The sequence below is a fragment of the Carettochelys insculpta genome, chromosome 1, assembly GCF_033958435.1.
Source record: "Carettochelys insculpta isolate YL-2023 chromosome 1, ASM3395843v1, whole genome shotgun sequence".
Lineage (NCBI taxonomy): Eukaryota > Metazoa > Chordata > Testudines > Carettochelyidae > Carettochelys > Carettochelys insculpta.
In genome coordinates this window covers 378505831-378531243 of record NC_134137.1, presented here as the reverse complement: position 1 = coordinate 378531243, position 25413 = coordinate 378505831, and the positions used below count along the sequence as shown (strand labels likewise).

At 51.8% G+C, this 25413-nt stretch overlaps 1 protein-coding gene across 1 annotated transcript; it reads left to right on the top strand.

Moving 5' to 3' along the window:
* The first annotated feature begins 1350 nt into the window (after window positions 1-1350).
* Window positions 1351-17410, top strand: LOC142020277 (C-type lectin lectoxin-Thr1-like). Its single transcript, XM_075008032.1, has 7 exons — window positions 1351-1417; window positions 5881-5964; window positions 6844-7028; window positions 7313-7450; window positions 11799-11913; window positions 13103-13157; window positions 17257-17410. The coding sequence occupies exons 1-7, from the start codon at window positions 1351-1353 to the stop codon at window positions 17408-17410; spliced, it is 798 nt and encodes a 265-aa protein (XP_074864133.1).
* Window positions 17411-25413: the final 8003 nt, after the last annotated feature.

Sequence of the window (25413 nt, the reverse complement as noted above, 5' to 3'; positions counted from 1 at the left end):
GACCCCCCCAGGTGAGCCTTGGCCTGGGACTTCTCATGGGACAAAGTGGATATGAGTTGAACCAGCCGGGCCAGGGCCCGGGGGACCCCTCCAGCCATCCTACGGCTGCCAGATTTTTGGGGAGGGTTTCCTGGACAGGCAGCCCCGGCAGCGGGATTCCTGGCCCAGGGGATGGGACCCCAGCAGTCACACAGCTGGGAAACTCCACGACTGGGAGACTGCCCTCAGCTGGGGGGAGAGGGACCCTGTGACCCAGCCAGCTCCCAGGTGCGGGACTGCCAGGATCTCCCCACCCGGGGTTCCTGTGAATGGGGCTGCTGACAGAGCTCCATGCCCCTTCCAACTCCCAGCTGTGGGGCTGCCGGGGTCCCCCCATTCCTCCAGCCTGGGCTCCCGCAGCTGGGAGCTGGCTGGGACGCAGAGCTGGGGCCTGCCAGTTTCCATGACAGGTTCCACGGCCTGTGGGACATTTTTGTGTGACCGCGGGAGGCGGGACTTGTCACAGAAATTCGGGACTGTCCCACATCTGGCAATGCGAAGCCACCCACATCTCAGCGCTGGCTGACAAAGGCAGTGACCAGCTTTTATTCACTTCCTCCTGGTCACAGCCCAGCTGGCAGGAGCGTCCTGGTTCCTGTTATCTGTTTGCCTGAGCAGTAAAGGATTGTGCACAGATTTGCATATTCAGTATTGACTACTGGCTCCCTGCCCTGCACTGCTCTATAAATGCCCCCGGCCCACCGGTGCCCCAGGCAGCTGCACTTGAGCAGACCCTGCACCAGAACAGCTATCCAGAGACACAGTCAGGTGAGACCCCGGCTTCCTCCTTCTTCTTCCTCCTCCCTCGCTGGGGGGCTGGTGGCAGCTCACCCGTTACAGGGCTGGGGGGCCAGGCTGGGCCTGTGTGAGTCCCCTGACCCATCTCCATCTCCCCCAGCACAGCACTGCACATGGCACCTGACGCCCTGCGGGGATGTACTGAGTGCCCTGCCCCTCCCACAGCTGGGCCCAGCATCCAGCCCTGTGTCCCGTCCCTGATGCAACATCCCTCTGCAGGGCGGCTCTCCCCTTGGACCCCTTCTCCCAGCCATGGTGCAAGGGGGTTCCCAGCCCACACTGCGGGGTGTGGAATTTATCGTCCTTCCCCCTCTCCCTACCCACCAAACAGTGTCAGGTTCCCAAACACTCAGTGTCCCTGAAGCTGGAGATATGAGCTAGATTCAAACCCCCACTAATGGGGAGGAGGCCCCAGGGTGGGATCAGTGGCTGGTTCATGGCTAGGGGGAAGGTCACTCCAGGCTCTCAGGGCCTCATCTCCCATGTGTGTTTCCCCCCAGGGGAAGTGAGAAGATGGGGCCAGTCACCTGCTTCAGCCTCGGCCTCCTCGGCTTCCTGATGTTTAGCCCCTCCATGGAAGGTGAGTCCCTGCCCGGCCCCTAAGACCAGGAGACCCCAGGTTCTGCTGCCATCGATGGGAACCAAATTCATTTCGGTCAGGGCTCCACAGCCCTTTCATGGGGGACCAGACACCACAGCGGGGTCCCCAGAGCCTCTGCCACAGCCAGCCCATCAATCCAGAACCCAGGCAGCAGCTCAGCACCTTCCTGAGGGGAGAGGCTGCTTCCTACTGCCTCAGCTCTGAGAACAGAGGGAATCCCTGGGCCCTGCTGGGGCTGGGAGCGAGAACCAGGCTGGGAGCTAAACCCTCCTCTGTCTCCTGCTGCTGCTCAGGAGTCACATCCCTGACGAGGGTGTGAAGGGTTACTCCCAGCCGGGGAACAGAAGGCGGGAATACGTCCCACATGAGTGACGTCCCATTCTCTTCACTGGGCTCAGAACAGGCCCTCTTCATCAGCTTGATCCCTCTTCCTTGGATAATTCAAACCCTTCCCTCCTCCTGTCCTCCAAAGGAAGCTCCTGGGACCCATGGACTATTCCCCTTCCCCTGCTCCCGTCTTTCCGTATCCTCACAGATCTCTGCACTTACTCCCCAGGTGCCTAATTCCTCCCCCCACCCGTCAGTCAGTAGCTCTCTGCCTTCCCTTCCCTCTCTGGGCCCTCAGCTATCAGAGGGGTGCAGAAATCTCAGGTTCAAAGGGACGTCCAGGGGTCCCTAGTCCAGCCCACTGCAGTGACGCAGGACCCCGTAATTCTGCATCAGCCCTGCATGGTGTTTCTCCAGCCGGTTCCTCAAACCTCCGGTGACGGGGAACCCACAAACTCCCTTGGATGCCGATTCCCCAGCTGAACTACTCTGAGGGGGAGCAAGTTTTTCCTAATATCTAACTTAACTCCCTTGCTGTGGATATAACACCCCTTAACCAGGGCAACTGTATCTCCCTGTCCCAAATACAGGACAGGGAGATGGGGGGACGGGCAGCTCCTCCCGGCTGCACCAAGCCCCGGGGAACCGGCGCTCCCTGTCGCCCAAGCCCCAGGAGATTGGAGACCCGCAGGAGGTCCTGGAACAGAGCTCTGGGGGACTGGTGACTTGTGGGCACTCTGGGCCTGGGGCCCCAGGGAAGCGGCAGCCACAGGCGCTCCCACCCCTACCCCCAGCTCCCAAGGGCCATAATATGGAACAATTTGTCCCTTTTAAAAAATAAGTCTGGATGCCTTTTGGGCGTCCCAAATACAGGACAGTCCCACCCAATACAGGTCACCCACCCTCAACTTATGTGAAAACTGTTCTCAGCAGGGATCTCAGTTTCCAAAGTCAAAAATTCTCAGAAGAAGAAAAATCTGTGGTTTTCTATGGTTGTAATTAAAAGCTGAACTCCTGTTTCCCTAGCCACAGAACATATAGGTACCCATTGAATACAGTCTTTTTTCGATATATATTTACAGACGTAAAACAATAGACTGATCCAGTCTCCATGCATTGTCTGGCTACCATCATTGGTAACCCAAATGTTTCGGCCTCTTGTTTTCATATCTTTTCATGCAAGTTTTGTTTAGTGCTTCACATGTTTTACAATTGTCTGCCTTTCAACATCATCTGCAGCCATTCCACATACTGTATGGAACAGGGCATTACCATGAATGTGTCACTCGTCCTCGCAAACCGCAGTGACACAGTTTTTAGAGGTGATTTTTAAAGTGTTCGGCATCTTTTCATAACATTGCTCCCCTCTGGACGCTGAAGGGAAATTTGAGATGCATTAAGACAGGAACCCCGATATTCCATTGAGTAAGAGGTACACACGGGAAGTGGTTTATTGGAGAATGTTTGTGCATGTAAATCTAAAGCACAGCCATGAGACGGGAGGTTGCGTGCACTGCGTGAGACTGGTACTGTTTGTGGAAGTTAGTCAGTAGTTAATGGAAGTTTTTATTTTTTCACAAAACACATGTAAAAAATGCAAATTCCACATATTTCGGTTGCCAGATTCCCCTCAGTCGTCATCTCACTGGAGAAGAGCTGGGCAAAATACAGCCAGTGGAGCCTGTTCTAGGTGGGGGTGGGATAGCTCAGTGGGTTGAACACTGACCTCCTATGCCAGGGTTGTGAGTTCCATCTGTGGGGGCATTTATGGATCTGGGGCAAATAGATTTGCAAGGGAAAAAAAAAAAAGGGTGGTGCTTGGTCCTGCCAAGAGGGTGAGGAGCTGGACTCCATAACCTCTTGAGGTCTCTTCCAACTCCATGAGATTTGGGTGTATTACAGACCAAACCCCTTGGCCCTGCACCTCCACCATAAACATCATGGAAGGGCGCAGCCCTGGACCACTTTATAGATTCTTGGACTGGCTCCCCACCCTATACTATTGTGCAGCCCTGCCTGAGACTAAACTTCCCCATTATTTAACCCTTTCTCATAGGGCAGGTTTTCGAAAACTTTAACCTTTTTTGCCATCCTCCTTGGGAATCACTCTACATTATTCAGTGGGTCTGTCCCACGAAAGCTCATCACCTTATAATTCTAATTCTAAGACTAATTCTGTTAGTCTTTAAAGTGCTACTGGACTGCTTGTTTGTTTTGACAGTATGTAGACTAGCACGGCTTTCTCTCTGTTACACATGATTCAGATCTTTTTTAAAGTGCAGCACCCCGCACTTCCACCTGAAACCTCAAGAGGGCTCAGCAGAGCAGGAAAAACACCTCCTGACTCTTCCATGCAATACTCTTGTTAACACACCCCAGAATGATATCGGTCTTTTTGTCGTCTGCATCATATTGTTGACTCATAATTAATTTGTGATCCACAGTCATCTCCAGAGCCTTTCCAGAAGTACGACTGCCAAGCTAGTTATTTTCTATTTGTAGTTAGGCATTTGATTTTTTCTTCCTAAGTACTTTGCGTCTGTCTTTATTGGGAATCATTTTGCTGATTTCTGCTTTAATCTCCAATTAGTTAAGGGCACTTGAATTCTAATCCTGTCCTCCAAAATGCCTGCAACCCCTCCAAGCTGGGTGTCATCCATCACATCTGCAGTCCTAATTATTAACAAAAAAGTTGAGTATTACCAGACCCAGGACAGACTGCTGAGGGACCTCGCTAGACATGTTACCCCATTTAAGAAAAAACACTCTTTGAGTAGGGCCTTTCAATCAGTTGATAGAATCATAGAACAATAGAGGTGGAAGAGACCTAAATAAGCCATCGAGTCCAGCCCCCTGCTCTAAGCAGGACCAAACCCATCAGGTCAGCCCAGCCAGGGCTTTGTCCAAGCAAGACTTAAACACCTCCAGGCATGGAAACTCCACTACTTCCCTGGGTAGACCATTCCAATGCTTCACCACCCTCCTAGTGAAAAAGTTTTTCCTAATGGGGGAAGTAGGGCAGAAGGCTTGACTGCTTTTTTTTTCCTAATGTTCAACTTGGACCTTTCCAACCACAACTTAAGACCATTGTTCTGTGTTCTGCCATCCGTGACCACTGTGAACAGCCTCTCTCCAGACTCTCTTCAGTAAGCTGAAGGCTGTTATCAAGTCCCCCCTCAGTCTTCTCTTCTGTAGACTAAACAGTCCCAATTCCCTCAACTTTCTTCATAAGTCATATGCTCCAGCCCCCTAATTATTTTAGTCGCCCTCCTCTGGACCCTCTCCAGTATATCCACATCCAGCGTCCAGTTGTGCATCAACCCTACAGGAATTTCATCTGGGTCACATCTCCATAGTTTGCTTATGAGAACGTCCTTTGGGACTGTAAAAAGATGTACTAAAATCAAGCTCTATCAAGTCTGTATCTCCCCCAGCCGCACAAGGCTCGTAGCCCTGCTAAAGAAGGAAATGAGGTTGGCTTGCCATGATATCACCAACACAGGTCCATGCTGCCTATTACTTATCATCCAATTACCCTCGAGATCCGCGCTGTCCAATACGTTTGCTTCTCAGGACACTGTGGGGTGCTGAATCCAGCCCTGGAGCCGCATTTGGCTCTTCGAGCCTTTAAATGCGGGAGACAGACGTGGCGGCTCTGGTGGCCCCAGTGGCTCCAACCCTGGCCCTGGCGGGAAGGGCTGGGGGAGTGCAGCTCTGGCGGAGGGAATTTACTTCAAGGAAGGGTGAGGGCATTTATTTAGAACTGGGGTGGGGGCTGTGGTGAATACAGAAGGACGATGATTCAATTCCTATTGGACATCGCTGCTCTAGAGGCTTAAAACTGACTGTTTCGTAACGTGGTGCTACAGTTACGCTACTGGTCTATAATTTACAAGATCTTCTTTGCTCTGCGGTTAACAGAGCAGGTGCTACGTTTGCTCTTCCACAGCCCTCTGGGAGCCCACCTGTCCTCCAGGAGTACTCCACATCCCCACCCCCGACACAGCTCCCCACCCTGCACGGCATCCCTTTCCCCAGTCCGGCCCCCGCACTCTGCCTCATCCTGCCCCCGTTCTGCACACCCTGAATTCGCTCTTCCAGCGCTCTCTGAGTAGCTCTGAACAAGGGATCCCCCACAGCTCGGAGGGACTGGTGGGAGGAGGAGGAGCTGGTTGGCGGGATCTGTTGGTGGGTGGGAGGTACGGCCGGGGGAGCTGATCAGGGAGGTAGAACACCCAGTCTCTTTTATAATGTGGGTGCGCCAGTCCTGGAGCATCCACAAGAACAGTGTCTATATCCCCACCGCTAAATATATTCAAGAAAGATGTGGAGAAATTGTAAAAGGTCCTGAAAAGAGCGACAAGAATGATCAAAGTTCTAGAGAACATGACCTGTGAAGCAAGGCTGAAAGAACTGGGTTTGTTTAGTTTTAAAAGAGAAGATTGAGCAGGGACATGATAGCGGGTTTCAAGTATCTAAAAGGGTGTCATAAGGAGGAGGGAGAAAACATGTTCTTCTTGGCCTCTGAGGATAGAACAAGAAGCAACGGGCTTAAACTGCAGCAAGGGAGGTTTGGGTTGGACATTCGGAAAAAGTTCCTAACTGTCAGGGTGGTCAAACACTGGAATAAATTGCCAAGGGAGGCTGTATCTCAATCTCTGGAGATATTTAAGAACAGGTTAGTTAAATGTCTATCAGGGATGGTCTGGACAGTACTTGGTCCTGCCATGAGGGCAGGGGGCTGGACTCGATGACCTTTCAGGGTCCCTTCCAGTCCTAGCATTCTATGATAAGTGTACTCTGATTCAACTGCCTTATGACCTCCCTGCCCCCAACCTCATCAGGTTCCCCAGGTCTCCTGCACAGAAGATAGGAAGTGTCCATCCTCCCTGCGGGCAGCCCAGCTCTCTAAGCGAGGCGAGAGTGGTAATAACCCACAGGCCAGTCTCTGTGCCACAGACAAGCGGGTCAGGCAGTGGCAGCTCTTTGATCCGAGTGACTTCGGTCACACTCTCCATAGGCGAAAGGGGCCAGTTGGCAGGGGGAGAGACCCTCATGGGGCTGAGGGGAGTCTGCAGGAGGCAGAGCAACCAGACCCCGCAGTTCTGTTCCATTCGCCTCTCACCGCAGTGTCCTCTCTCCCCGTCCCATCCCCTCTCTCGGCTCAGGAGCAGGGGCCGCGTCCTGTTTCCAAGACTGGCGGTACTACAGACAATACTACTATGCCTTCTTCCCCGAGAAGAAGACCTGGTCAGAGGCTGAGGTACAAGGATCCTCTCAGGCGGGCACAGGGCACGGTGGGTTAGTCAGGAGGGGCAGGGAGTGAAGGGGTTGGGTGACACCACCTCTGGTCCCAGAGCGTATCCCTGCAGGGGTGGGGTGGGGCTGCAGAGGTGACGTGGCTGGTGCCCGGCTTGGGGGCTCAGGAAGAGGCACCAGGAGGTGACTTTCTCTCCTCCCAGCCACCCCTGTGGGGTAGGACCCCACCCAGGGCTAGGCGGTGTCCTCCTGCAGGGGAGACGGGCCTCGCTGATGTCTCTGCTGCAGGTGCTGTGTCAGTATTACCACGTCGGGGCCCATCTCGCCTCCATTCTCAGTGAGGAAGAAGGGCAAATGGTGGCCAGGCGCATCTCGGAGGCAGGCTTCAAGGACAACGTCTGGATCGGACTCCACGACCCCCAGGAGGTGAGTGATCAGCTCCAGCAATCTGCCAAGCCCCCTCATTCCCTGCACCCCACAGTCCCACCCACTCCCCCTCGCCACGTTCCCGAGCAGTATTTCCCTGCCTGTGGCTTGCGGCTCTGCTCTTGCTTGAAGTCTGCACTGCCCCAACACTGCCGGACGCCCAGCTTGGGGTAATCCTGCCCTTGCCTGCTTCTACATAGGAGAGCCCCAGCGCCATAGGGCAGGGAGCAGGAGGGGGACTGGTCCCAGGCTGGGAAGAAATCTTGGGGAGGTGGAGTAGCCATTGTGCAAACAGGAAAGAAGCATCGGGGTTAAGGGGGGCAGTCCTGTCACACCGTCCTATTTGCAAATGTACCGAGCTCAGCCTGAGCTGTGCCTCTCAGGAGGCTCCCGAGCAGCTGCCACAGACTCAGGCCCTGGAACCCCTGCACCAGACTGGAGGCTGGGCTGGACTCGGAGCGGGAGGGGTAAGAGGCTCTGGGTGTTGTTCTCCAGTCTGTTCAGCCATCCAGCTCCCCCTGTTCCTCTGGCAAAGGCTGCCGGCTAGTCCCTCAAGGGAGCTGAGGCCAGGCCGGAGCCAGCAGCCCTAAAGTGAGAGGGACCCATATCCCCTGGGCTGATTCTACAGAGCTAGCCAGTGCTGTTAATCTGGGGTCAGACCGGTGCTGAGCCCACAAGCAGGGAAAAGGCCCCATGCCCCATCCCCTGAGCTGTCCAGCATCTCCATCACAGACACACGTCTACTGTGCTCACCCAGGGTGAAATCACCACATTAACACCACCAGTGCCCCTTGGTGGGCCGTGCCCCTCAGGTTAGGGACTAGAACACACTCCAGAGTGACTCTGCTTCACAGTGCACAGATTTCTCAAGCCCGTATGCTGGAATTTCTGTTGGGCGTATTTTTTAACAGATGTGGGCTACAGAGTTTTCATGATCAAGTTCTCCTGCTAAGTGTTACTATTAGATCAGCCTTTCCAGGGGCTGTTCCCCAAGCTGGCCCCTCCATACCCACAGCCCTGTCTCTCCCATGGCTTGAACAGGGCACTGCTGTATTGGGTTTCAGTATTTCTGTGGTACCTTATCACCAAGGGCACCATGTAAGGGGGATGAAGAGAGGCAGTAGACCTCCCCTAAACTTCAAACACCTGGATTGCACATTTGAGGTCTGCTCAAAGTGCTTACCCTAGCTTCAGACACAGCTTTTAACTGTGACGGGCTTTCCAGCTTTGCCTTTGAGGAGGGAGTTAGTTTGCAAACAGAGAGAGCCTGGGTGCTTGAGAATAGCAAAAGGCAAAGGGACTGACCGATTGTTAGATCATCAAGAAAACACTTAAAAAGATAACAAGAAGTCCTGTGGCACCTTTGTTAGCTGATGGTCTGGTGAGATGCCACTATGCCCTTGTATTAATATGAGATTTCAACTGCCAGGGCAGAGCTCACTAGTGACCAGGCTGAGAGCTGCTGAAAAGCAGGTAGGTTCTTTGTTTTGTGTTTGGGTTTGCACAGTAACAGGAGGAGTCAGGTTACCACTTAATCAATTACTTTGTTTATTTATCTAACTAGTTAATCTCTTAGGCCGTGTCTACACTAGCCCCAAACTTCGAAATGGCCATGCAAATGGCCATTTCAAAGTTTACTAATGAAGCGCTGAAATGCATATTCAGTGCTTCTTTAGCATGCGGGCAGCCGCGGCACTTCGAAATTTGAGCAGATGGGAATAAGGGGACTTCGAAGTAGGCGGGGTCCTTTCGAAAAGGAGCCCTGTTGGGACGAGCCGCGCGGCGGCGAGGCGCATCAAGTTCGAAGTGCCGTGGCCGCCCGCATGCTAATGAAGTGCTGAATATGCATTTCAGCGCTTCATTAGTAAACTTCGAAATGGCCATTTGCATGGCCATTTCAAAGTTTGGGGCTAGTGTAGACGTAGCCTTAGTGTTACAATGTTGCTTTGTTTGTTTACCAAGCAAGTTAAGCTCTTGTGGTTACAATTGTTGCAAGGTTTATACTTTGATTACAAATAGCTATCATACACTCTAATTCATAGATCTATACTTGTTAAATTCATAGGTCTATACTTGTTGAATTCATAGATCTATACTTGTTGAATGTGTGCAAAATAAATGAAAAGTAAAATACCTCGCAGGTCTTATTCTTACCCCGCATTATCAACGTGGCTTGGCCAGTTTTTCTCTCTCAATCCCTTGGGAAGAAGTCCCTTGTCCTTTTTTTTCCAGGAGTCAAGCGTCCCCAGGGACCTGGGGAGACCCCCACCCTCCTGTGCAGCAGGAAAGATGATTGGAGCTCAAATAGGGGGTCTGCCGGACCCCTCTTTTATGCCCATTGGGTCACGCAGGCTTCTTCCTTGGTTTTAAAAAAAATGCCAATTGAATTAGACTGTCTGATACTGCAACGAAGGGTCCTGTGGCACCTTATACACTAACAGAAGAGTTTTGAGCATGAGCTTTCGTGAGCACAGACTCACTTCATCAGAGCATCTCATGCTCAAAACTTTTCTGTTAGTCTATAAGTTGCCACAGGACCCTTCGTTGCTGTTACAGATCCAGACTAACACAGCTACTTCTCCGATACTTGTCTGATACTGGTTCTCACAAGGAGTTCAAGGGTGTAGTGTACACCTGTGAGGTAGAGACAATTGGGGTCATTTGTGTCTTAATGGGCTGGAGATTTTCCTCCTGTCTGGGACAAGTGTCCTGGTGAATCAACTGATGGTAATTAGCCAAGGGCAGTCCGAGGCCCGGCTGTTAATCCGCCCATTGTTCTTAGCTTTGCTCTGGGAGCTTCAAAGGCCTTGGCTAAAATAAGCCCATCTGTGCTCTCGGGCATTCCAGGCCTGGGCTATTCCTTCTACCCCTTTCGTACTCTGAAGCAGCTAGGGAAGGCAAGGTGGAGTAGAGCAAAAACAGGGGGTTCTGTCTGGCTACAACCTAATAGACTAACAGATATTTTGGGGCATAAGCTTTCGTGGGCAAAGACCCGCTTCATCAGATGCATTTGATGCATTTGACAAAGCCAGTCTTCACCCACGAAAGCTGATGCTCCAAAATATCTGTTATTCTACAAGGTGCCACAGGACTTCTTGTTTTTGAAGTTACAAACTAACTCGGCTGCCCCTTTGATCTTTGTCAACAGAATATTGGGAATGGAATAGGTAAGACCGAACGTATCACGTTGCGTTTATATAAAGCCATGGTTCACCCACAACTAGAATACTGCACCTGGATCTGATTGGCCCATCTAGAAAGTAGATACTGGAGTTGGAAAAGGTACTGAAAGGTCAATAGACATGATCTGGGGTAAGGAACAGCTTCCACGTGAGGAGAGATGAACAGGACGGGGACTTTTCACATTGGAAAAGAAATGAGTAACAAGTGATGGGGTCACAGGGTGTTAGAAGTTTAGCGAATCATGACTGGTGCAGAAAAATAGAGTAAGGAGATGTTATTTACTCCTTCACTCCCAGAGCACGAGACGGTCACACAAGGAAGTGTCTAGGCAGCGGACTGAAAAGAAACCAAACCAATTATTTCCTCACAGTCGTCCTGTGGGACTCTTGGCCAGGAGATGGTGGAAAGGCCCAGACTATAACCAGGTTCCACTGAGAACAAAAGAAGATTGCAGAGGACAGGGCCATGAGTGGCTGTTGGCCAGGCTGGGCACTAATGACATCCCTAGCCCCTGTTGCCGGAAGCTGGGAATGGGTGACAGAGGATGGGTGACAATGGTTGCCTCTTCTCTGAAGTGCCTGGCCTCGGCCACTGTCAGCAGACCAGGCACTAGGCTAGATGGACCATTGGTCTGACCCAGTCCGGCCATTCTGATGTTCTCACATAGAGCCCGAATGTATCTGCCCCTGCTGTAACCACTAGGCCTCACTCCCCTCCCCTCCCAGAGCTGAGGGACAGCCCAGGAGTCCTGACCGTCTCTCTGCGCAGAGTCAGTAACAAAATCAGAATCGATATTAAAACGTTAAGGTGAACAGCCAGTGTCCCCTCAGTGCCTGGCCACGAGAGGTCAGAATGCATTTGAGCTGAAAGCGTCTATTTAATTTTCTTTCTTCTATGCAGCAATTGGATAGACCCAGGGCTCCTCTCAGCTAATCGCTGAGTTACCTGCCAAAAACCTCCAGAGGTTTCCAGTGCCTGAGTAGCACCTGGAAAGAGGTGATGTGGGGGCAGATGGGGTCAGTGTGCCACCCGCTCTCACTCCCTCCCTTGCACCATTCACAGCATGCACAGCCCCCACCCGCTGCAAAATCTGAAATGGCTCCCTGCTCATCAGCAAGGTCTCTTCCCCACGGGACCCCATGACCTCTCTCCCCTGTCTCTGCAGAACAGATGCTGGACGTGGACAGATCGCTCCCTCTATAGCTACAAACCTTGGAACACTGGAGAACCAAACAATGAACATAACGCTGAGTACTGTACTGAGCTGGTGAAGGAGAAGGGTAAGGAGACAGCTCAAATGCACACGCCCCAACAAAGGATCCCAGACAGACCTCGGGCCACACACACCAGCCCTCTGCGGGGGTGGCATCCTGCCCTGTCAGCCTGCCGCTCACCCTCAGCCCGCACCGCTGCCCTCAGGAGATAACGCCCTTAACTCACCAGCAAACCTTCCCCTACACATCCCAGTTTCAGGCTCGGCTCCAGGCACCAGCAGACCTCACAGCACATTTGGCCCCAGATGAGCAGTGGAAAGGAAAGACCAAAGCATGGCTAGTACCTGCTAGGTGATATGTAGGTAGGGTGTGGCTTCTTTGGTGGGTGCCTTGGTGGCTTTTGCTACCCTCATTCAAGAGACAGCAGGGGGGTATTTTGTCCCCATGGCAATTTAGAGAAGCCTCAGGGCTGCTCTGACACTGGCACTAGCAACCCGGCTGGCCGGAGACTTCAGCCACACATCCAGTTGTTCTGTAGGCTGGAGAGGTCAGGTCTGAACTGGGCAGATGTCTCTTTTCTGGGTTCCCCCACTCAAGAGGAATCCCCAGCCGGCCAGTAAGGCAGCTTCCTGCTGTCTGTATTGCTGGAGTGATGCCAGGGAGGGCAGCGGGATGGAAAGTCCCATCACAATGGCTGACAAGAGCACGGAGACCTGGCTGAGCAGGGAAAGCTCACTTGTGAATGTGAGAGACTCATTCTTCATGGGCAGTGCCAACCACACAGAGTCACTCAGCCTCCGACTCCCACGTGCCAGAGTGTTCTGTTCTCAGCCCTGCCACTGATCTGCTGCATGACCCTGGGCAAGTCACTTCCTCACTATGGGCTTCAGTTTCCCCTCCCACCTCCTCTCTCCGTAGACTGTGTGCTCCCAGGGGGAGGGACATCTGGCAGCATGTGTGGGGCACAGCGCTGAGCAGCCCGGTCGTGCTTTCATCACATAAATCTCATTGCAATTGGAGAGGGTCTCCCGCAGTCCCTCTGACACCCAGCAGCCCTCAGGGGATGACGGAGCCTGTTCCTGTCTGAGCACATGGGGGGGTTCATCTCCAGCCTCCTCCTCCTCACAGCCTCATGCAAAGGAGCGTGGGGGGGGTCTTCTCTTCAGAGAGCTATTGGGGGATGGGGTCACTGCAAGGGCAGGAACGCCCCCACTTGCCTTTCCCCCGCCCCAGTGATTTCTGTTTTGCCTTCTAGGTTATAAGAACTGGAACGATCAAAACTGTAGCATGAAAAACGGCTTTGTGTGCACGTACCGACCCTAGCAACAGGAGCAGCTCACCGCGGGCTGACAGGGGAGCATCGCTTGTGGGGTGCAAAGAACCGGGCTCCCTGGGTGCAATCAGACAACACCCCAGACTTTCAGCTGCTTTACTGCATCAAGGGCTGGTCCTCTGCCTCACTGAGAGATCAGCTCTCACCTCCCCAGCTGCAAACGCCCTTCCCCCTCGTGCCCCTGGGCTAGTTACACTCGGGCCCCTTCTCTCCCTTCCCCTCCATGGCCGCAGCCCACTACAGGAATAAACTCTGCTGAGCATGCAGGTGTGTGTGCGTCTCCTCTGTCCCACGCCTGGCCCCCGTGTACACCTGCCCATCCAGCCCACTCCGACTGTGTCCTGGAGGAGAGGGAGAGATCCCCAGAGGAGGGCAGGATGGGCCTGGCCTTTGGTAGGGTCGAGCCTCGGTTTTCCCCACCTGTCTGCCACAACCAGAGCGCTCCCTCCCTTCTGGGCACCCATAAGAACATAAGAACATAAGAACATTTGACCTCTGATTTGACCTCTGCTCACCCTCTGTGCTCCTCTGAGCAGGGACTGTCTAGATGGTGTGTCAAGAGCTGGGAGCCTGCGGCTGCAGAGCTGGAGCTAAAGGACTCTGAGTCCGGCCGTAGCAGACTCCTGGGATCAGGCACTGAGAGGGACATGTATAAAGTGACCAGACACCCTGATCTTATTGGGATAGTCCCGATATTTGGGGAGTTTCCTTTATAGGCTCCTATTCCCCCTGCCCCCCACACACATGCCCATGCAGATGATGCAAAATTAGGGGGAGAGGTAGATACATTGGAGGGTAGAGAGTGAACCCAGAGGGACCTGCATAAATTGGAGGACTGGGCCAAAAGAAATCTGATGCGGTTCAACACGGAGACGTGTAGAGTCCTGCACCTGGGACAGAAGAGTCCCAAGCATTGTTACAGGCTGAGGACCCACTGGCTCAGCAGCAGTACGATGGAAAGGGACCTAGGGGTTACGGTGGATGAAAGGCTGGATATGAGTAAACAGTGTGCCCTTGTAGCCAAGAAGGCTAACGGCATACTAGGGTGCATTTGATGCTAGTGCGGCCACATCTGGAATACCGTGTCCGGTTTTGGGCCCCCCCAGGATAAAAAGGATGTGGATTTGCTGGAGCAGGTTCAGGGGAGGGCAACAAAAATGATTACGGGGCTGGAGCACAAGACCTATGGGGAGAGGCTGAGGGATTTGGGCTTATTTAGCTTACAGAAGAGAAACCTGAGAGAGGGGTGATTTAATAGCAGCCTTCAACTTCCTGAATGCGAGCTTGAAAGATGAGGGTGAGAAACTGTTCTCAGTGGTGTCAGACAGCAGAAAAAGGAGTAATGGTCTGAAGTTACAGAAGGAGAGGAGTAGGTTGGGTATTAGGAAAAGCTACTTCCCCAGGAGGGAGGTGAAGCACTGGAATGTGTTGATTAGAGAGGTGGTGGATTCCCCATCCCTGGAGGTTTTTAAGCCCCATCTTAAAAACACAGTAAGAGACCTAAAACAGAGCCACTGTGGCTTAACCACCATGTAAAAGAGACAGTGAGAGATAAAAAGGCATCCTTTAGAAAGCGGAAGTCAAATTCTAGTGAGGAAAATAGAAAGGAACATAAACACTGCCAAATTAAGTGTAAAAATGTAATAAGAAAAGCCAGAAAAGATTTTGAGGAACAGTTAGCCATAAATTCAAAAAACAATAGTAAAATGTTTTTTTAGTACATTAGAAGCAGGAGGCCCAATAAAAAAGCAGTGGGACCCCTGGACGATAGACATATAAAAGGAGCAATCAAGGAAGATAATGCCATTGCAGAGAAACTAAATGATTTCTTTGCTTCAGTCTTCACGGCTGAGGATATTACAGAGGTTCCCAAATCTGAGCCGTCCTTTGTAGGTGACAAATCTGAGGAACTGTCCCAGATTGAAGGGTCAGTAGAAGAGGTTTTGGAACTAATTGATAAGCTAAACAGTAACAAGTCTCCAGGACCAGATGGCATTCACCCAAGTGTTCTGAAAGAACTCAAATGTGAAATTGCAGAGCTATTAATGGTGGTTTGTAACCTATCCTTTAAATCAGCTTCGGTACCCAATGACTGGAAGACAGCTAATATAATGCCAATATTTAAAAAGGGCTCTAGAGGAGACCCTGGCAATTACAGACCAGTAAGTCCAATGTCAGTACCGGCCAAATTAGTAGAAACAATAGTAAAGAATAAAACTGTTAGACACGTAGAAGAACATGATTTGTTGGGCAAAAGTCAGCGTGGTTTCTATACAGGGAAGTCGTGTTTTACTAATCTGTTAGAGTTCTTTGAAGGGGTTAACAAACATGCAGACAGGGGGTATCCAGTGGACATAATATACGTAGATTTCCAGAAAGCCTTTGACAAGGTCCCTCACCAACGGCTCTTATGTAAATTAGGTGGTCATGGGATAGGAGGAAAGATCCTTTCATGGATTGGAAACTGGTTAAAAGACAGGAAACAAAGGGTTGGAATAAATGGTAAATTTTCACAATGGAGGGGGGTAACTAGTGGTGTTCCCCAGGGGTCAGTCCTGGGACCAATCCTGTTCAACTTGTCTATCAATGATCTTGAGAAAGAGGGAAGCAGTGAGGTGGCAAAGTTTGCAGAGGACACCAAACTGTACAGGATAGTCAAAACCAAAGTAGACTGTGAAGAACTTCAAAAAGATCTCAGCAAACTGAGTGATTGGGCAGAAAAATGGCAAATGAAATTTAATGTGGTTAAGTGTAAGGTAATGCACACTGGGAAAAATAACCCCAATTATACATACAATGTGATGGGGGCAAATTTAGATACAACAGATCAGGAAAGGGATATTGGAATTATAGTGGATAGTTCTCTGAAAACATCCACGCAGTGTGCAGCGGCAGTCAGTAAAGCAAATAGGGTGTTAGGAATTATTAAAAAAGGGATAGAAAATAAGACGAAGAATATCATACTTCCCCTATATAAAACTATGGTACGCCCACATCTTGAGTACTGCGTGCAGATGTGGTCTCCTCACCTCAAAAAAGATTTACTGGCATTAGAAAAGGTTCAGAAAAGGGCAACTAAAATGATCAAGGGTTTGGAAAGGGTCCCACATGAGGAGAGGCTAGAGAGACTGGGACTTTTCAGTCTAGAAAAGAGGAGATTGAGGGGCAATATGATAGAGGTATATAAAATCATGAATGGGTGTGGAGAAAGTGAATATTGAAACATTATTTACTTGTTCCCATAATATAAGAACTAGAGGACACCAAATGAAATTAATGGGTAGTAGGTTCAAAACTAATAAAAGAAAATTTTTCTTCACACAGTGCACAGTCAACCTGTGGAACTCTTTGCCGGAGGACGCTGTGAAGGCCAAGGCACTAACCGGGCTCAGAACAGAGCTGGATTCATAAATTCCATCGATGGCTGTTAGCCAGGCTGGGCAGAAGGGTGGCACTCGGTTCTGTTTGTAAGCAGCGGGGCATGGGTGGGGGGGGGATCACTCAATGATTCCCTAGTCTGTTTGTTCCCTCTGCACACCCGGCGCTGGCTGCTGGCAGAAGACAGAACCCTGGGTGAGGGACCTTGGCTCTGACCCAGCATAGCTGTTGCTCTGGAGACCGCCAGCTCCCCTGCCGCAGACGGCCCTTCTGGCACATGTACCACACGGGGACTGACACCCTTCTGCCAGGTGGAGTCAGCCACAACCAGGGCCAGATTCAGTGGGGCTTACCCCTGGCAAAGAGCGACGGCTCCAGCGCCCACCCAGCCGCTGGCATCGCTTCCCCCTCGCACGCCCCAAGTCTGTGGGTTACGACAGAGCGGCCACTGGAACGGACGGGGACCCAGCGCTGCTTTGGGAAACACCACGGCCAACGTCAGATGCATGTGATTGTAAACCGACCCCGTCCCACAGCACACTGGGCCCTGTCCTGGGCCTCAGCTTCCCCCCCGGCAGTGGATGAATGTCCCAGTCACACAGCACTCCCCTCTCCTCCGCCACACCCCGCGGGCCGGCTGCGGTCAGCAAAGCCCCGAGGTCGAAGGGCCCTTTGTGCGGGTTCGTCTCCACCCACAGGAAGTGCCTGGAGCCCACCTCCCCTGCTGCCCCCAGTCGCTCTGCCACCAGCAGTCGCTTCTCCTCGGCCACCTGCCTCTCTCTGCTGGGCCACGTCCTCAGCTTCCACCACTTACCCCAGCGCTGCCTGGGCATCCGGAAACCTCTCTGCTGAGGGGCTCTCTACCAGCGCCCCAGCCTAGGTGCCTGGCGCTGCAGGTCTAAGCAACACGCCTAGGTGAGGGTCACTGTCCCATGCAGGGGCATCAGAACCACTTACACAGAGAACGAATGGGTCTCCTCTCGAGTCTTAGCTGAGGTGGCCTTGGCCTTTCGCTCAAGCTACAGCAGCTCCTTCACTGAGCTCTAGAGAGCACAGGTTCAAGCCTACCCCAAGGCAGTTATACCTGCGAAGCTCCTTGTCAGTCATTCCAGCCTCAGGCTGTGCTCACACTGCAGAGCTGTCTGCAAATCTTACTCCAAGTTATGGCCACAACGTAGCTGTAGCCTCTGTGACCAATTAACAAACCCCCCTCAACTGAATTGGCTCTTCCTGAGCAACCTGCTCCTGTGGGCTGTGGTTTCCTGGTGCCCTTAACTCAAAATCAGAGAAGCGCTTTGCACACCCTGTCTTGAGTTAATCTCAAACTAGGCTGGTTTGGGATCTGGCACTGGCTACACAGCACCACATTTAGGAACACTGCACTATTTCGAGGCGTCCCTTCCTCCTCCTGCACCGATACAGCTGTTTCAAAATACCAGGAGCCTTTCACAGACATGGAGTTATTATTTCAGGTTATCTCAGTACCCTGAATTAGTTCCACAGTGTAACCACAGCTATGGTGTCTAGCACTCCCTACCCCTGCCCCACAAAAACCCTGGTGCCCCCCGAAGCACTGGCAGCCAGACCCACAGAGAGTCCTGCCCCATAAAACCCTGGTTCCCACTGGGCACTGGCAGCCAGGGAGTGACCATCAGTGCAGCGGGACCTCCTTAACCAGGGTGGGTGGGCAAAGCCCAGGTCTGCCATGTTAATGGTGAAATCGGCAAATACTAATGAGGCACTGACACGAATATTCAGTGCCTCATTAGCATGCCACCAGCCGCAGCGCTTCAAAAGTGCCGCTCGCGCACAGCTTGTCTACACAGGATCCTTTTCAAAAGGACCCTGAAATTGTCAAAATCCCCTTATTCCTATTACTCTTGAAGTGCCACGGCCGGCAGCATGCGAATGAGATGGCGATGGTCTGAAGAAGTGGGTCTGTCCCATGAAAGTTCACCACCTAATAAATTATTCTGTTAAAGTGCTACTGGACTGCTTTTTTGTTTGGTCACCAGAGGGCAGTGCAGCCTGGTAGTTCTCGTCAACACAGCAAGGTGTGCGTGGCTACGTCTGCAGTAGCCCAAAACTTCGAAAAGGCCATACAAGTAGCCACTTCAAAGTTTACTAATGAAGCGCTGAAATACATATTCGGCGCCTCATATTCAACTTCAAAATTGGCGCAGCTTCCTGCTGTGCGGTTCGTCCTGAGACCCCTTACAGTTCTAGGACATGTGTACCAGTGGACCCTGCACCAGAGCAGCTACCCAGAAAGACAGTCAGGTAAGATCCTGCTTCTTCCTCCTCCCACACCGGGGAGCTGGTGGCAGCTCAACCATTACAGGGCTCGTGGGCCAGGCTGGGCCTGTGTGAGCCCCCGACCCATCTCCATCTCCCGCTGCACGTAGCACCTAATGCCCTGTAGATATGTGCCAAATGCTCAGCTCCGTTTGGATAGGAGCTAAAGGGCTTTGGCGACATCAGCACTGGCCCGAGAGTATCTCCCTGCAGAGGTGATGTGGCTGGTGCCCAGCCTGGATGATCAGGAAGAGGCACCAGGAGGTGACTTTGTCCCCTCACAGCTGTTCCTGTCCCTTCTGCAGCCTGGTGGGGCAGGATCCCACCCCAGGGCCAGTCAGTGACCCCCTGGAGGAATTGACTGGCCTCACTGCTGGTCCCGCTGCAGGCGGCGTCTCAGACTCGATGCAGGGGGAGCCAGCTCACCTCCATCCTCAGCCAGGCAGAAGCAGACATGGTGGCCAGATACAGTTCGCTCTCCCATTTCAGTGGCCAGGCCTGGGTTGGACTCCATGATCCTTCCCGTGTGAGTGCCTGGAGCCAGCTTTGCCTCTGACAGTTGCTTCTCCCATTGGCCGCTTTCCTGGGTCTCTCCACGTCCCTTTGATTGAAGGGCCGTGTGCTCAGGCTGGCCGTGTGCTCAGGCTGCGAGCCGATTGGCGGAGCGGCAGTCAGAGGGAGGGGCTCTCTCAGGTAGGCCAGAGCTCTAAAGCCCTGCTGGCAAGCGACCAGGGAGCATGTGACTGGGTGCATGCGAACAGGGTGGTTGCTAACAGGAGGGAGTTTTGAGAGGGAGCTTACAGGGAGCTAGTTACTTCGTCAGGTGTAAGAGGCAGCATCGTCCCCAGCTGCTGCCTGGAGCTGAGGGACCCGCTGCAGCATGAGGAGCAGGGCGGGGGGCAAGATCGAGGGATGTCAGTGGTGGGCAAGTGGTTTGGGGGCATCTGGTACGGCTGTGAGGATGGCAGCACCCACGGAGGCTGCTTGCGGCGTCCTGGCCCAGATTGCATGGCTTCCGGGCCCAGTCCTGCGCTCCCTGCATGCACGCGCCGCACCAGATCTGTGGGGCTCCAGGGACGGCCGTAGCCAGATGAAGAGTTGGTAGCTTTGGCTGGGACCCAGGATGCGGCTGGGCTGCAAGATCGGCGCCTTCCTGGAGGACGTGGGGCTGCAGCAGCATGTGGCCAGGTGCAGAGAGGCCAGGGGAAGGGGGACCTGGGGGCAACAAGAACTGATATGGGGCAGTGTGGTGCAGTCAGGAGACATGGGAGTGGATGGGGGAAAAGGGGGCAGGGAGGGAGGATCTGGGGGTGATGGTAGCCGCCGAGAGGCAGAGGGGTGGGGAGGAGGGTCCTGGGGAGCTGAGGAGGTCGTCACAGGGAGCTTTGGGGACATGTGGCGCCAGGGAGGTGCAAGAGGTAGTGGGACCGTACCCACGTTCTCCATGCCCCACTGCCTTGTGGGTTATCCTGGAAAGGAGCAAGGCTAAGGGAGTAAACCCTGACAGAAAATCTGGAGGGGAGTCCTAAGGCGGCTCTGTGCCAACTTCTGGCATTGACCCAGCAACTCCTGCAGCTGAGCTGGTACCAGACGTAGAGGTTGTCCTCTCCTTTGGACTATATCAGTAAAGCCGAGAGGGGAACACTGGCATCTGAGCAGCCCAGGGTCCCAATAATCGCCCAAGCTCGTGCATGGAGAGGTACTCCTGCATCGCTAACAGTGTTGAACCAACACGGGAGGTAACAGATACCGGTTATAAGCTCTTGCTCGATTGGCGTAGAGAACGAGCGCCAGGGGTTGCCTCCGACGGTGGGAGAGATCGTCGCATCTCACTGGACAGTCACCGCTCGCCTCAAGCTGGGCAGCCCTCAGCCAATAGGGTACTGTCCCACCACAGTTCACCTGCCTCACTGGGTGCGTTAGGCTTAAGGTTCCCAAACCTGACAAGTGACCTGAAATCTGAGCACCAGGCAAACCAATAAGAAAATCAACAAGAAAAGGAAACCATCAAAGTTTTAAGCTTGCTTGCTGGAATGTGCGGACCATGTTGACAGGTCTGACTGAAGATCTTCAGGACATCAGCGACACCCCAAAGACCACTGTCATCGATGAGGAACTGAAGAGGCTCCAAGTTGACATTGCTGCTCTGCAAGAGACACGTCTCGCAGATTTGGGATCTCTAAAGGAAAAGGACTACACCTTTTTCTGGCAGGGTAAAGCCCGAGAAGAACCCAGGGAGCATGGTGTTGGCTTCGCCATCAGAAACACCCTTCTACAAATGGTGGAATTAGTCATGGGTGGATCAGAAAGACTCCTTCAGGTCATACTTCAAACTCGCGCCGGTCCTGTCCACCTGATCAGCGCTTACGCCAAAACCCTGTACGCCGCACCGGAAGTAAAAGACAAGTTTTATGACGTGCTTAGTGCTGCCATAGCGCAAATACCTGCTCGCAAACAACTGTACATTCTGGGTGACTTCAATGCGAGAGCTGGAGCCAATCGTGACTCGTGGCCTTCCTGCTCAGGCCACTTCGGTGTGGGAAAAATGAATGAAAATGATCAGCGTCTTCTCGAACTTTGCACGTACCACAATCTGTGCATTACAAACACATTTTTGCAAACCAAGCCACAGCACAGAGTGTCATGGAGACACCCATGCTCAAAACACTGGCATCAACTAGACGTGGTCATTGCAAGATGTGATAACCACAAAAACATCCTTCTGACACGCAGCTATCATAGTGCTGACTGCAGTACAGATCACTCGTTAGTTTGCTCCAAACTCAAGGTGATTCCCAAGAAGCTGCACCGCTCTCAACCAGCTGGAAGGCCCCGCATCAATGCCAGAAAGACGGCTAACTCAGAGACAGCTGAAAAGTTCAGAGCGACCCTCGAGGAGAATCTGCGCAGCAACCCTGGGGGTGCCGATGTGGCATCCAGATGGCAGCATCTGAGGGATACAATGTACAAGAACTCAAATGTGAAATTGCGGAGTTATTAACAGTGGTTTCTAGCCTATCCTTTAAATCCGCTTCGGTACCCAATGAATGGAAGACGGCCAACATAACGCCAATATTTCAAAAAGGCTCCAGAGGAGACCCTGGCAATTATAGACCGATAAGTCTAACATCAGTACCAGGCAAATTAGTAGAAACAATAGTAAAGAATAAAATTGCAAGGCACGTACAAGAGCACAAATTGTTGGGCAAAAGTCAGCATGGTTCCTGCAGAGGGATGTCGTGTCTAACTAATCTATTAGAATTCTTTGAAGGGGTTAATAAACATGCGGACAAGGGGCACCCAGTGGACATAATATACCTAGATTTCCAGAAAGCCTTTGACACGGTCCCACACCAAAGGCTCTTATGTAAATTAGGCGGCCATGGGATAGGAGGAAAGATCCTTTCATGGATCGAGAATTGGTTAAAAGACAGAAAACAAAAGGTTGGAATAAATGGTAAATTTTCACAATGGAGGGGGGTAACTAGTGGTGTTCCCCAGGGGTCAGTCCTGGGACCGATCCTGTTCAACTTGTTCGTCAATGATCTAGAAAATGAGGTAAGCAGTGAGATGGCAAAGTTTGCAGATGACACCAAGTTGTTTAGGACAGTCAAAACCAAAAGGGATTGTGAAGAACTACAAAAAGATCTCAGCAAACTGAGTGATTGGGCAGCAAAATGGCAAATGAAATTTAATGTGGGTAAGTGTAAGGTAATGCACATTGGAAAAAATAACCCAAATTACACGTACAACATGATGGGGTCAAATTTAGCTACGACAGATCAGGAAAGGGATCTTGGAGTTACAGTGGATAGTTCTCTGAAGACATCCACGCAGTGTGCAGCAGCAGTTAGTAAAGCAAATAGGATGTTAGGAATTATTAAAAAAGGGATAGATAATAAGACAAAAGATATCATACTTCCCCTATATAAAACTATGGTACGCCCACATCTTGAGTACTGCGTGCAGATGTGGTCTCCTCACCTCAAAAAAGATATATTGGCATTAGAAAAGGTTCAGAAAAGGGCGACTAAGATGATTAGGGGTTTGGAACAGGTCCCATATGGGGAGAGGCTAGAAAGACTGGGACTTTTCAGTCTGGAAAAGAGGCGATTGAGGGGTGATATGATAGAGGTATATAAAATCATGAATGGTGTGGAGAAAGTGAAGATAGAAAAATTATTTACCTTTTCCCATAATACAAGAACTAGGGGACACCAAATGAAATTGATGGGTAGTAGGTTCAAAACTAATAAAAGGAAATTTTTCTTCACACAGCGCAGTCAACCTGTGGAACTCTTTGCCGGAGGAGGCTGTGAAGGCCAGGACTCTATTAGGGTTTAAAAAAGAGCTCAATAAATTTTTGCAGGTTAGGTCCATAAATGGCTATTAGCCAGGGGTAAAGTATGGTGCCCTAGCCTTCAGTACAAGGGCAGGAGATGGATGGCAGGAGATAAATCACTTGATCATTGTCTTCTGCTCTCCTTCTCTGGGGCACCTGGCATTGGCCACTGTTGGCAGACGGGATACTGGGCTGGATGGACCTTTGGTCTGACCCGGTATGGCCATTCTTATGTTCTTATGTACAACACGGCCTTGTTGGTATTTGGAAGAAGAGCTAGAAACACAAATGACTGGTTCGACGCTACCTCCGATGAAATGATTCCAGCCATCGAAAAAAAGCACACTGCACTCCTGGAGTACAAACGTTCCCCGAGCCAGAGTACCCTGCAAGCGCGTGGAGCAGCCAGAAAAACAGTACAGCAGACGGCCAGGCGCTGTGCCAACAACTACAGGCTCGAGCTATGCAGCAGCATCCAGACCAGTGCTGACTTTGGTAATCTCAGAGGAATGTACGAGGGTATGAAGAAGGCATTAGGACCCACCCAGAACAAGATGGCACCTCTGAAATCCAAATCTGGTGAAGTCATCACTGACAAAGCCAAACAGATGGAGCGTTGGGTTGAGCACTACTCCGAGCTGTACTCACGCGAGAACATTGTGGTTGACGCAGCCCTCGATGCCGTCAAGCTCCTTCCAGTAATGGACGAACTGGATCAAGAACCAACTGTGGATGAACTGAAGAAAGCCATTGACAACATTGCAGCAGGAAAGGCCCCTGGCCAGGATGGCGTACCACCAGAGGTAATCAAGTGTGCCACAGACGCTCTCCTGGAACCCCTACATGAGCTACTGTGCCTGTGCTGGAGAGAGGGTGAGGTTCCACAGGACATGCGCAACGCTAACATCGTAACCTTGTATAAGAACAAAGGAGACAAAAGCGACTGCAACAATTACCGTGGAATCTCCCTCCTAAGCGTCACTGGTAAACTGTTCGCTCACGTCATCCTTGGCAGACTCCAGAAGATTGCTGAGAGGGTGTATCCTGAATCACAGTGCTCATTCCGCGCAGAGAGATCTACCGTCGACATGGTCTTCTCTCTGAGGCAGCTGCAGGAGAAATGCAGGGAGCAGAGGAAGCCACTCTATATTGCCTTCATTGACCTGACCAAGGCCTTCGACTTGGTCAGCAGGGATAGACTGTTCAAACTGCTCCAGAAGATAGGTTGTCCGCCACGGTTACTCAAGATGATCCAGTCTTTCCACGAAGACATGAGAGGAACCATCCAATATGATGGCACATTATTGGATGCTTTCAGCATCAAGAGCGGCGTCAAACAAGGATGCGTCCTTGCTCCGACACTGTTCGGGATCTTCTTCGTGCTCCTCCTTAAACACGCCGTTGGATCTTCAACAGAGGGCATCTTTTTGCACACAAGATCTAACGGGAAACTGTTTAATCTTGCAAGGCTGAAAGCTAAATCTAAGGTGTGGGAAGTCCTCATCAGAGACGTGCTGTTCGCAGATGCTGCTGCTGTCGTGTCACACACAGAAGACCAGCTTCAGAAGCCGCTGGATCAGTTCTCCAAAGCGTGCAAGGACTTTGGGCTCTCCCTCAGCCTAAAGAAGACACATGTACTTGCTCAGGACGTTGCTGATTCTCCATCAATCAGCACTGACAACTATACGTTAGAGGTCGTCCACGAGTTCGTTTACCTCGGGTCCACCACCACTGACAACCTGTCCTTGGAGAATGAGCTAAATAGGAGGATCAGTAAAGCAGCCATAACTCTGTCCAGACTCAGTGAGAGAGTGTGGAATAACAACAAGCTGTACACTCACACCAACATGCAAGTCTACAGAGCCTGCATCCTCAGCACCCTCCTTTACGGCAGCAAGACGTGGACCCTGTACGCCCGCCAGGAAAAGAGGCTGAACGTCTTCCACTTGCGCTGCCTCAGGCGCATCCTTGGAATATCATGGAAGGACAGAGTGACCAACACCGCTGTCCTTGAGCAAGCTGGAATCCCAACTACGCACACCCTCCTCAGGCAGCGGCGGCTCCGCTGGCTTCGCCACGTCCACAGGATGAATGATGGAAGGATCCCAAAAGACATCCTGTATGGCGAGCTAGCCTCTGGCGAAAGACCTCCTGGACGCCCGCAGCTGCGCTATAAAGATGTTTGCAACAGATACCTCAGGGAAGTAGACATCAAGCC